This window comes from Neomonachus schauinslandi, chromosome 5 (assembly GCF_002201575.2).
Source record: "Neomonachus schauinslandi chromosome 5, ASM220157v2, whole genome shotgun sequence".
Classification (NCBI taxonomy): Eukaryota; Metazoa; Chordata; class Mammalia; order Carnivora; family Phocidae; genus Neomonachus; species Neomonachus schauinslandi.
The window spans coordinates 64,859,275-64,871,983 of NC_058407.1; the positions used below are offsets into that span (position 1 = coordinate 64,859,275).

A 12,709-nucleotide genomic window follows, 5' to 3' on the forward strand; every position below is an offset into this window, starting at 1 on the left:
GAGGAGGAAGAAGCTATTGTTACGGCACAGAACACAAACTGAGCTGAATTAAGAACTGACAACTTTCTAAAGCCCTATTTCAGCCAACCCACCAAACCAGGTCCCGGGCTGGGGGGGTCTCTTTCCCAGGCTCTCAAAATGTGCATGTCTCCCCACAAACGGAGTCTGCCTTTCATTTAGGAAGGAGTACAGGGGAAGAGTTGAGAAGGAAGAACGCTGAGTTGTCAGAAGAGGAGTACAGATCGTGGGATGGCTGGAAAAAAGCACCCCTGGGAAATAGGTAGATGATCAAAAGGTGAAACACAACTTCCTGCTTAAGAGAGGCTGATGCATCCTGTGGCTGCAGAGGATGCGGGAGGGACTGGTGTGGTATGAGGGTAAGGACCAGCGTACGATGTCCTAGGACCTTACGTACAGAGCCAAGAGATGCTGCGGGAAATAAGCCAGGAGGTGGAGAGAAGTACATGGGGGTGATCGTATGGGCTGCATCTTCCCAAGTGTCTGAGCAGAGTCTGGTCCTTAGGGCTGACAGTATGACAGCTACTTGTGCAAGTGACAACAGGAGAACCAAAAGCAGTGACCAGTTGGCATTTATTAGTGTAGCTATTGTTTGTCACTGCAGTAAAAGTAGTAGAGGAACCAAGACTTTGTTATCACAAAGAAATAAATACAGCTTATTTTTAGGAAAATTCTAACCGAGTAGCTGAAATCTAGCAGTAGCCCTAGAGGAGCCCAGTCTTCTTGTGTGACGGATGAAGCTGGGGTAGAAGTCATGATAAATTCTACCTAAAGGTGGCTTCTACTCACTGCCTATTGCCCCAGCTCCCTGGCAGAGCTGGTCATGGCTACAGCTGCAGAATAAAAGGAAACCTAAAGAAAAATGCACTAAAACACTTGGGAATACATGGACTTGGATCTATCAGGGGGTGAGCTGACCATGATCAGACAATCCATGACCCTCACTCCAAAGAGGGTTAGATAGAAGTTTCTCCAGATCGCTTCCGACTGATGTGCTCCAGGTGGGCGTGCTCTGAGGTGTCCAAGTCAATCTCGTACTTGGCTAAGATTTTGAGGATGGGCCTCAGCTTCAGCCACCACTGTTCCTTGGGGATGCGGTGCCTACAGAGAAATGAGAGAGATGATGATTTCCCCTTTTAGCACCCCAACTGACTTCTATCAAAAACTGATGGAAAGAAGTTGAGTAGAAGAGGCTGGATTTTAGGGCAAGGGCTAAGATCTGAAATAGTTTCGACTACAGGCATTAGTCCTAAGATAAAAGGATTGAAGACAGCGAACAGGTTGGGAAGAGATCCTGAAACTACCAGGGAAGTAGATGTACTCACTCAAAATCTGTCTGGTCCTTCAGCTCAGTCACTGGTTGAAAGACCAGAGCCCTCTTACGCATCCCCAGAACACAGCCCGAGTCTGGCGTATTGGCAAAGATCCTCCCTGCAATAAAGGTCAATAAGCTTCAATAATGGGGATCCAACCTCTATGGAGGGGGCTTGCCCTCTTACCCCACCTACCATTACGGTAACTCTCTTTGATTTTCCCGAACATCCAGTTCATAGCCTTGGCGCCCATCTTAGTGGCAAAATTCCTGTCAAATGGAGTTGGGCTCCCCCCCTGAAAAAAGAGTCTTAAAATTACAGAGGGAAAGACTCTAATGAAGTGGCAGAGATATCTGAACATACAGAGAAAAAGGAAAGAAAAGGCCCCAGGTTTACAGCCAGAAACAGAAATCCTAACTCTGAAAGGAAATCCTGACAGTGCTGCGAACCAGGGTGAGTTGGCGCGGCAGATTTGGCCACTTACTAGGTGTAAGAGTAACTAATCAGATAAGGGGGTAACTGGTCTCACAACTGCCTCTTCTAGCTCCACAGCTGCCAGACCCTGTCGTTTACTTCTAGTCTGACTGGCCACTCAGTCACTTCCTGCCCCTCTTCAGCCTAGCAGCTTTTGTCAGTCGCCACCGTCAGGGACACCGAAGGGTTCCTTGCGAACCAATATGGATGGCCTTGGGAGCACCTCAGAATAATATGAATCATGTAGATCTTCTCTGAACTAAGAGAAAGTAGGTGGGAAGTGGGGAATAGATCGTCATACTTTAACCAATTGTACCCCATTCCTGCAGGGACTAATAAGCTCCTTCAAGCTTGAGATATTGGGAATTCATACGTGGGTAGACAAAGGTCAAAGGTCCATACTTAAGCAGGATCAGCTGGAGACAGGGGGAACGGGGAGGCCTAAGACCACTAGGCCTAAGACCATCTGTGAGCGAGGCCCACCGGAGGTGGGGATTGAGTGTGGGTGGTAGAAAGGAATTCGTTTCGCCCAGAGACCCCAGTTCACGGGGCTGGAGCCCAATACCCGCAAGGTGCCTGTACTCATTGCCTAGGTTCCTTAGGGAAGGCGGTATGGTGCGGTGGGAAGAGCCCTGGCTCTCGCCCGGGCTTGATGAGTGGCCCTGAAAAAATTATGTCTCCTCTCTCGGCCTCATTTCCTTCATCTGGACTAGTGGTTCTCAGCTGGAGATGATTTTGCCTCCCCGGGGACGTTTGGCAATGTCTGAAGACATTTTTTTAGTTGTTACAACTCAGGAGGGAGGTGCTACTGGCCTCTCGTGGGTAGCGTCCGGGGATGTTGCTAAAGCATCCCACCGTGCACAGGACAGCCACCTGCAACAGACTTATCCAGCCCCAAAGAGCAACGGTGCCAAGGCTGAGAAGCCCTGCCCTACATGAAGAGCATGGACCACATAATCTCTAAGGCCATTTCCAGAGTAAAGGTGTTTAGACCCTATGACAGTACAAGATTGCAGGCTCATGCTCTAGCAGACTGGAGGCCAGCAGAAGAGCCAGTGGCTACTGGGGGTATGGCCATCTGGTGACGGGCGCGGCGGGGGCATCTTCCCTACCTGCTGCATGTGGCCAAGCACATTCTTCCTGCTGTCAAAGATGCCCTTCCCCTCCTCAGAGTACAGGTTGAAAATGAAGTCAGTGGTATAGTTCTCATTGCACTTCTCATTCCTGCCACGTAGAGACCAAAAGCCTGTGACTTTGGTTGTCCCCCCACCTTCCCTCCCAACCCTTTTCTGCTTTTGTAAGCTTTGTTCTTCCCTTTTCTATCTCCTCCCTCCCATAGCTCAGGTTCTCTTCCTTTGTATCCAGATTCCTCAGGGTGTCCCAAACGGATCCATTCTGTGGGCTACAGCCAGAGCCTAATTTTTCTCTTCACTTAGGAACAAGCCGTGGATGAGGTACCTTAACACCAAGCCCCTCTTCACAGTCGTTTTCATCTTTTGCACCAGATGTTCCACATTTGCCTGAAAACATGAGAGCAAATCCTAAGCCCAGCTGGGGGTGGATAAGGCTGGGCAGGTGCACAGCTCTCTTGTTCCCCACCAGGCCTCTCCTGGGGAGAGGGACATGGAAGAGAGTTGTTTACAATCCTGTGTCTCATCCCTGTAAGAAGTTCAGGGCAGACTGAAATTTAAACAAAGACTGCAAACGAGACAGGCAGAACTGGAAGAGGGCACGTCAGAGACAGCTGTGGCAACTGCCAGGTTTTGCCTTTCCCCCCGCTCCCAATGTCCCTTTCCAGGGGTTTCTGGTTCCCTTCCCTCAGAGGGCTGACTCTTGCTCTCAGCGTCGGTCTTTAAATGGTTTGCTTGTGTGCGCAGCAGTGATTCACCTGGGAGGAACCGAGTCCTTCCTCTGGGCTTGGAGTTGGGGTAAAGGAGGAAGACTCCCACCTCCATTCCTGGCAGGGGCTGGCTGGGTTCTTGGATTGGGGAGGTCCCTCTCGCCTGCTGCCCCTCCACTTTGTGGCCTTTCTTTCCTCCAGTGAACTGAGATCTTGGAAAGTTAAGATCATACGGTCCCTCTGGAACAGGAGTCCGAGCCTCTCCCCCCCGTGACAGGGAATGGAACGAGAAGAGTCTGGTAACAAGGGAAGTCCGGAGGGGTGGCGTGATGCCATAGAAAGACAGACCTTCTCTGTTATTTAAACCACCTACTCACTCACAAGTCTAGAAAAGGCTTTTACCCTCTCTAAATCTTTCTCATCTGTAACATGGAGATAATCTCTCGGTTTTGAAGACAAAATGCAGAAACACTCGGGCAAGGGCTTAGCACTACGCCATCCTTCGAAGCGGATGCCCCCGAGAGCCAGTGCTGGGGGCGCGTGCGTGAGGTTACCTGGAGGTGCTCCTCGGGGCCCCCACACCCAGCAGCTGTCCTCGTCTTGAGCTCTCCCAGCTCAGGTTGCCGTGGGGGGGGGGGGGCAGTGGGGACAGACGGGGGCAGGGCAGAGCTACGGCACAGGCCTGGGGTGGCCGTCTACCTGCAGGTCCCGAATGGTGAAGGGCTCCTCAAAAATGTAGGCGGCATCAGCCCCGGCTGCCAGGCCCGCCATGGTGGCCAGGTAGCCGCAGTAGCCGCCCATGGTCTCAATGATGAACACCCGCCGCTTGGTGCCCGCGGCTGACTGCTTGATGCGGTCACAGGTCTGCAGGGACAGTGGGTCACAGCTAGAGACACGGGGCCTGGGGCCTGCTTCTTGTCACTTCTCTGGCCCTCGCCACAACCCAACTCTGGAACGCTCTCGTCCCCAGGCCGGCCGGCCTTCAGGGACGGCAGGCACGATGGCCACCCAGGCTGTGGGACTCCTCTCCCCAGAAGGAAGCTGTCCGCATCCTTTCCGTTGCTCAGGGTGGGGAAATTAGGCCACAGGCCCTCAGGAAGGAGAAGCCGTCTGGTATGCAGAGTACAGACGCCTTTCTGGTTGGACACTCTCAGGTGAGAATGAGGCCCACCCGTGGGGACCAATAAGGCCCACGCCTGCGCTTCGATAAGCACTTCTCAGGCACTTCGCTTGGTTGGTACCAAGAAAGTAGCTCACTTTCTAGGAGCACACGCAGTCCAGGGACTATAGTCCCGGCAGAGGCCTGGGCGGGGGGGCGCTCTCACCGTGCAGATGGTGTTGAGGGCTGTGTCAGCCCCCACACTGAAATCCGAGCCGGGGACGTTGTTGGAGACGGTAGCGGGGATGACCACAAACGGGATGCACAGCTCATCAAACTGCTTCCTGCCCTCCATCAGTTCCAGGCCCCCAGTGTAAGCCTGAGAGGAGCCGCGAGGGCAGCAATGAGGGGAGAGGGAAAGATGGGGGCCGGAGGGGAGGGGAGGGGAGGGCACTCACCTCAAAGCCCCCGATGATGACAAGGCCCTGAATGTTAAACTTAGTGATGTTGGCACTGATCTGCTCAAAGCTCTTCTTGGGGAGAGTCCTAGTTGAACGCGGTGGGGCAGGGGTGGGCGATGGGGCAATGGAATTTGGAGAAGGGACAGCAAAATTGAGGGAGAGAAAAGCCAGAATTAGAAGGTGCTTATGTATAATTTTTTGGCTTGTGGCCCCTTCCCAAGGCTGCCTCTCACCACTGTCCAAGTCCACCCTGGGGCTTTAAATTGCCAGAGCTGCTAAAAGATGTGTGGATGGGCATGCCTGCCCCCACTGAGGCAACTGTGAGCTTGGGGACCAAAGTTCCAGACCACGGCAGTGTAGATGCTGACCGAATGAACTGACGCCCATACTCAAGGGACATCTTTAGGGGTGACGAGGAGGAGGTGCTCCTATGATGCCCCTTACCTTTTCGTCCCAAGTTTGGAACCGCCTTGGCCAGTCCAGCCCCCCACATAGCTCCAGCCAGCTTCCTCGATCTGCAGGAAAAGGTCACACGCGTGTGCACTGTGGACTGACACCACTTCCTGAGTTCTGAGCCTACCCCAACAGCCCCTGGTTGGCGGAGGAACGCCAGGCATCGGCTTTTCCCCACCTCAAAGAACTTCCTCCACCCTTAGTGCTCATTCACAAATATTAAGCGCCCACTTATGCCAGGCGCCGCAGTGAGCTTTGGGAGAGAGAGAATTAAATAAGGTCTGTCGCCTACAAAGGGTTCATCTCAGTGGCTCCTGCCTGTTCATACTGCCCTAAAACTAAGTATTTACTTCTGCCCACACCCTGGGAGGAAAGCAAGGTGGAGGACAACAGAAAGAAAAAGAACGGACAGGTCACCCCTGCTACACTTACCCTCCCCATGCCTGCTCCTTGGCCCCAGATTATGTGCCCTCCGTCCTTTTAGTCCCCGTACCTGACCCTTGGCCAGGCCCTCGAAGCCGTCGTGCACAACCAGCACCCGGTTGCCTTGGATGAGGCCAATTCTCACGGTGGAGCGCACAGCAGCATTCATGCCTGCAGCCGGGGCCCCCACGTTCATCACGGCCACAGTGTGCGTGCTACCCTGGGGGGAAGGAAGCGGACAGGGAGCGGGGCAGACACGGGCACCGAAGCCCCCGCAGAGGGAAGGGGACAGGTCAGTCAGGGAAGCCCAACTCCAGGTCCCTGGTGGTCCTAGGAGCAGGACATGGGCCTCTGGACGACAGAGGAATGCCGGCGCAGCCTGCTCCTTCTACTATGGAAGCAAAACTCCACCACAGATCAATAAGCGAGGCCGCCGTCCCTGCTCCCAGATGTCATTCATTACGTAACGAATGAGACCTTCCAGAGCAGCATTTCCAAAGCATGATCCTTGGACCACCTGATCTTTATGCCATTAAACCTGCATATTCCTGGCCCCTGCCCGGATCTAAATCGTCTCTGTGGGAAGGATCCAGCAATCTGCATGTTTAGTAAGCAGCCCACGTAATGCTGATATACCCTGAATACTGAGACTCACCACTGAGACGGAGGGAGTGCCTTAAGTACACTCAGACGTGGTTATTCCTGGATTCACTCGGGAAATGATACATAAACCCACCTGGTCAGTCCTACACTGGATGTGGGTCTTGGGTTCGAGACACCCAGGGCACACTAAGAACATGGGGCTGATATCTGGGGTGGCTGAGAGAGTTCTTGGTAGGGCCAGGGACTCGGTACCGAAGATGACAGGGGGGCAAGGAAGGTGGCCAGGCCGTAAGTTGTGTGGAGCGGAGGCAGCGCTTCATACGGGGAGACTGAGAGGAGGAAAGGGTCAAGGGCAGGGAACTCACCGGTGCCTTCGAGACTGGGGGTCTGACATGAGCCAGAAGCTTGTATACCTCCCAGTTGTTCATGAAGCTCCTGTAAAAAGCAGAGAGCAGGGTGTCTCCAGACCACTCCCCACGCCAGCAGCCAAGGGGGCCTGGAGTTTTGCTCGCGGTGTGAAGTTCCACAGGGCAAACCTCGAAGGGTAACTGCGACATAGCAGGGGCTGACGGGGGCCGCCAATCAGTCCAGCCCTCCCTGAGTGCTCTTCTCCCAGGCCCTGCGCTCAGCAGGAGACGCTGCCCTTGGCCTAGAGAAATGGAAGCCCTAGCTGGAATCCACACACAGAAACACCAGGTGATGGAAGGCCAGTCCCAGGGACAGCGTCCCTGCGATGTACTGTTCCTCCTGGTCACCTCACAGCCCATTCTCCTAGGGAAGACACTGTCACAGACAATAAAAAGAGGAAGAGGCAGAGACTCCTATTTTGGGTCTGAAGCTATGTCCTTTTTTTTTTTTTTCCTTTGCTTCATTCCGGTATCTGATTTCTGTAGCTAGTGAGCTTCTGATCATTCCCTCACCGGCCTCGCAGCTTCATGGCTTCGTCGAATTTCCTGTCGTTCATGGCTGTGGTCACATCCTTGGTCTGAGGGAGGAGCACAGCAAGAGTCAGGACGACGGGGCAGGGCTCTACGCAGCTGGATTTCTACCCCATGGGAAGATTCCGCCTGTCTCTGCGCTTACGACTGGATCCTGCCCACCAGGAGCCCCACCTGTTCTAAGCTCCCCAAACTTTCACAGAAAGAAGTATCTTTGTGTTTCCTTAATTTGGGGAGTAATGAGCAGCAAAAGGAAGGAGCTTATTCAATGCTCTACTTACTAGAACACGGGCAGAGTGGAGGAGTGCTCACAGACAGAAGAGCATCCGCCTCCATCCCACGCCCACGGCCGCAACCTCAAGGTAGCCTCTAAACTGAGGAAATGAAGAGGATCCCCCAGACAGCCCGGTCAGGAAGAAAGGCTAATCCTTGCCGGGTGTTTCCCAGCTACTGATTTCTTCCCCGCGAGCCAGTACTTTCGCTTTTGGGCTTTTGGAGACACAGTTCCAAGCAAGGCTGGAGCTTGTCTGTGCTGCGGGTTGCTGGGACTCCCCGAGTCTCAGAGAGAAGCAGGCCCACGCATGCGGCCCAGCCCCGAGAATTGGCCAGACCCCTTAGCTCCCAGCCGCAATGTCTGCTCGGTGGTAGCAGAGGAGTGATTCCTTCATGTAAGAGCCACCTTCCCCTGAGCACTCAACATTTTCCAGGTCCTGCATCAGACCCTTTACAAAGCTTCCCGCCACTCCTTCTAACAGCCCTCAGGGTGAGCGTTAGAAACCTCATGTTGGTTCAGAGAAACACATTCAAGGTAGATAGAAACCATAGAAACATATAACCTAGCCAGCCAGACCTTAATAATATCCCTGCTTTTAATAATGTTCGGAGAGATACTGCATCTCTCTTCCAACAAAGACGTGGCGAAATCAGTTGAGGTTGGACGTTGTGCGATACTGGGTCTCATCACTCGGTAGGATGTAGCATCTCTCACGTTCCTTGGGAACACTTACAGATGGGGACGCTGAGGCTCAGAGAGGAGACAGCTCCCATGCAAACCCTACTATGCTCCTTCCCCAGCTGACTCACTACACCATACTGCCTTCCCATCTGCTCCTATTCCAGTGGCCCTGGAAGTGGGTCTCTTTCCCTCTAAGCTCCAGCTCCAAGACAGGCTTGGGACTGTTAGGAAGCAGAGCGGAGGTCAGTACTTACCACCTGGACACACTCCATGAGGGGGAGGCGCACAGCCTGGTTCCCAGAGAGGCTCACCACACAGGCTGGGGTGTCCGGGGTCCCCTCCAAAAGCGCCATCACAGCTTCCACACCCATCCTGCTGCCCTGCAAAAGCCCAGGGAGCAAAGACAGTCTGGTTCAGGCCTCCCCATCTGGACTCAGCCTGGAGAGCTAGGGCACTCGAGGCCCCTCCAGATCACAGGGTTGAGCCACATATTTGAGGACTATAGCCAAGAACTTACTGGACTTTACCTCCCTACTCAGATTTCATCTAAGCTTGATGATTCCTCATCCTCTGGCCATTCTATTTGGTTCCAGAGAAATATGTCCACTGTAGTAATCAAGGACGTTATGGAGGCTTAATAATATTCCCTTCTTATTGATAAAATAAGGAAGAGTATGGCCTCTCTCTTCCAATGTAAGTAGGATAAGAGGATTCAATCTGAGTATCTGAAGTTAGATCTTAATAATGTTATTAATGCTCAAAGTGGAGATCTGAGAGCTCACCATTTGGGGAGCATAGAGTTCCCCATCAGTTTTTGCAACAGAAGAGAACTGGTAAGTGTACGGGAATGGGTCAAGGGCCAGTGCCGTCCAGAGGCTGGAGGCGGGCGACATGGTCAGTGGGGTGCGCCCCTGTCATGGTGAAGCGCAGTTCTGTGGACTATGAGTTCTAAGACGCCAGGGCCCCGGGACCCCACGACTCACCAGGATTCGGTCAAAGGCTGACGGTGTCCCACCCCGCTGCACATGCCCCAAGACAGTGACCCGAGTGTCATATCCCAGACGCTTTACCACCAGCTGAAGAGACCAAAAGAGGGACAGAGAGAGGGATACAGAGTCAAAGACCGAAAACAAGCAGAGACTGAGATAAACCCCGATGGCTTAGCCTCTTATCTTGTCATGATGCCTTGGACACCCGGGGGCAGGAAACTTGGGGAGAGATGTGCAGAAGGGCTAAGGGGAGACTCAGAAATGACTAGGGAAGGGGGATGGTGTCCAAGGCCTCTCTGGCTTCATTCCTACTAACGTTCTTGATGTCCTCGGAGGTGATTGGTTTCCCATTCCTGTCGATTGCACCCTCAGCCACAATGATGATGTTGAGACGAGAACCACGGGTCCTTGTCTGGTCGAGAGCAAAGAGAAGAGCGGTCAGTGGAGGGAAACTGGTGGACGGGAAGGGCAGCATCAGTGGAACAGGCGAGGGTTTTTTTAAGGGCAAAATAAAGTGCCAGTACCTCGCTGAGCCGGCGACAAAGATGTTCCTCCCAGTCATCATCTGGTGGACATTCAGGAATAAAAACCCAGTCAGCCCCACAGGAGAGGGAGGTGACAAGGGCCAGGTATCTGAGATGAGAGGCAGAAGCACCGCGCTAGGAGCCACACTCCACCAACAGCCTTACCCGTACCCAGCGGGACTGCCTGTCCCCACAGTCGGTGGGAGGTCTGAGGATCGGTGGTTTCCTTCTTAGGCGAGGGTAAGAGCACTGCTGAGACAGCTTCTCAGTGGGATCCTGTCCTTGAAGAGCACCTTCTAGTCACACTCCCCTACCACAGTGGCTTCTAATCTCAGAGCACTGTGTGTCCCTTCCCACTGGAGTGTGACACACCTGCACGTGTCAGTAGGTGGGGGGGGGGCGCTGGAAGCAGGGGAAGGGGCCACAGCCAGAGGATCACGTACACCTCCAGATCTGCTACCCCTGGGGGACCTCTTTGGACTCTCCGGGGAAGAGAAGGCTACTGCTGGCACCAGAGAATCAATGAGTCAAGCTGGGGATCTTACCCACAGTGCCGGCCCATCACTTCTAACACAAACGTCCTCTGGTGGCTGCGAGAGAGAGACAGAGGGCTTACAGTCCTAGTGTCCCTCTGGCCAGGATCAAGCCACCACCCACATCCAGGCCATGAAACCTCCCTGGGAGATGCATTTATGCTGTTAGGCCTTCCAGCAGGCTTCCTGCGAGACCAGGAAGACCCCAGGGAAACAGGTCAGCCACAGGGCGGCTAAAACACAGCAGTAAAACGTGTCAGTCCTGCGGCTCTGTTCCAGGGAGCGAGGGGGCCCAGGAAGGGAAGGAGAGCGAGGGAAGGGAAGTGAAGAAGTGAGGACTCGACTGGCCTGGAATCCCCCAGGATTACCCTGACCAACTGCCACCTGCTGTCCTCCCATTCTCACACGCTGAGCAGGGGCGGCGGCGGCCTCCACGATCGCGCTGACTCGGCTGAAAGGGGAGCTGAGGTATGGGGCTCCCTGGATTTGTCTCAGGTTGGACACTAATCACTTGGGAGACCCCAGGGGTACTCAAGCCCTCAGAGCTACAGCGTGGACAGTGGGCGAGACAATGACAGAGGCAAACCTACAGCATCTAGACAGCAGTGCAATTTCAGGGCTCTAGGGATAACTCTTCGTTAAAAACAGTGTTCCGTGTCTTCCTCAGTTTCTTTCATGAGTATTTTATAGTTTTCTGAGTACAGATTCTTTGCCTCTTTGGTTAGGTTTATTCCTAGGTATCTTATGGTTTTGGGTGCAACTGTAAATGGGATCGACTCCTTAATTTCTCTTTCTTCTGTCTTGTTGTTGGTGTATAGGAATGCAGCTGATTTCTGTGCATTGATTTTATATCCTGCCACTGGACTGAATTCCTGTATGAATTCTAGCAGTTTTGGGGTGGAGTCTTTTGGGTTTTCCACATAAAGTATCATGTCATCTGCAAAGAGTGAGAGTTTGACGTCTTCTTTGCCGATTCGGATGCCTTTTATTTCTTTTTGTTGTCTGATTGCTGAGGCTAGGACTTCTAGTACTATGTTGAATAGCAGTGGTGATAGTGGACATCCCTGCCGCATTCCTGACCTTAGGGGGAAAGCTCTCAGTTTTTCCCCATTGAGAATGATATTCACTGTGGGTTTTTCATAGATGGCTTTTATGATATTGAGGAATGTTCCCTCTATCCCTACACTCTGAAGAGTTTTAATCAAGAAAGGATGCTGTACTTTGTCAAATGCTTTTTCTGCACCTATTGAGAGGATCATATGGTTCTTGTTCTTTCTTTTATTAATGTATCACATTGATTGATTTGCGGATGTTGAACCAACCTTGCAGCCCAGGAATAAATCCCACTTGGTCGTGGTGAATAATCCTTTTAATGTACTGTTGCATCCTATTGGCTAGTATTTGGGTGAGAATTTTTGCATCCATGTTCATCAGGGATATTGGTCTATAATTCTCCTTTTTGATGGGGTCTGAGCCAAGATGTCCATCAACAGATGAATGGATAAAGAAGATGTGGTATATATATATATATATATATATATATATATACATATTCCATTGTATGGAATATTATGGAATGGAATATTATGCAGCCATCAAAAAAAATGAAATCTTCTTTAAAAAAAGGGGGGGGGGCACCTGAGTGGCTCAGTCGGTTAAGCGGCTGCCTTCAGCACGGGTCATGGTCCCAGGGTCCTGGGATCGAGCCCCATGTCGGGCTCCCTGCATGGCGGGAAGCCTGCTTCTCCCTCTCCCACTCCCCCTGCTTGTGTTCCCTCTCTCACTGTCTCTCTCTGTCAAATAAATAAATAAAATCTTAAAAAAAAAACCAAAAAATGAAATCTTGCCATTTGCAATGACATGGATGGAACTAGAGGATATTATGCTGAGCGAAATAAGTCAATCAGAGAAAGACATGTATCATATGATCTCACTGATAGGAGGAATTCTTAATCTCAGGAAACAAACTGAAGGTTGCTGGAGTGGTGGGGGGTGGGAGGGATGGGGTGGCTGGGTGATAGACATTGGGGAGGGTATATGCTATGGTGAGGGTTGTGAATTGTGTAAGACTGATGAATCACAGACC

The 12,709-nt window shown here is 52.3% G+C and overlaps 1 protein-coding gene across 5 annotated transcripts in view; it reads right to left on the reverse strand.

The window, feature by feature from the left end:
• Window positions 1-574: 574 nt before the first annotated feature.
• Window positions 575-12,709, reverse strand: part of PFKM (phosphofructokinase, muscle) — a 46,412-nt gene continuing 34,277 nt past the window's right edge. For 4 of the 5 annotated variants that reach the window (XM_021704788.1, XM_021704787.1, XM_021704784.1 and 1 more), the window contains 17 exons: window positions 10,636-10,680; window positions 10,091-10,199; window positions 9,883-9,978; window positions 9,561-9,653; window positions 8,832-8,957; window positions 7,605-7,669; window positions 7,050-7,119; window positions 6,152-6,301; window positions 5,650-5,720; window positions 5,203-5,290; window positions 4,971-5,123; window positions 4,345-4,509; window positions 3,264-3,325; window positions 2,918-3,029; window positions 1,527-1,626; window positions 1,344-1,449; window positions 575-1,119 (listed from right to left, as the gene is read on the reverse strand). In XM_021704788.1, coding sequence (XP_021560463.1) covers window positions 975-1,119; window positions 1,344-1,449; window positions 1,527-1,626; window positions 2,918-3,029; window positions 3,264-3,325; window positions 4,345-4,509; window positions 4,971-5,123; window positions 5,203-5,290; window positions 5,650-5,720; window positions 6,152-6,301; window positions 7,050-7,119; window positions 7,605-7,669; window positions 8,832-8,957; window positions 9,561-9,653; window positions 9,883-9,978; window positions 10,091-10,199; window positions 10,636-10,680 — 1,756 coding nt within the window. In that variant the 3' untranslated portion in view covers window positions 575-974. The remainder of the gene's footprint in view (window positions 1,120-1,343; window positions 1,450-1,526; window positions 1,627-2,917; window positions 3,030-3,263; window positions 3,326-4,344; window positions 4,510-4,970; window positions 5,124-5,202; window positions 5,291-5,649; window positions 5,721-6,151; window positions 6,302-7,049; window positions 7,120-7,604; window positions 7,670-8,831; window positions 8,958-9,560; window positions 9,654-9,882; window positions 9,979-10,090; window positions 10,200-10,635; window positions 10,681-12,709) is intronic. The other variant, XM_044915431.1, reaches the window with a different exon arrangement.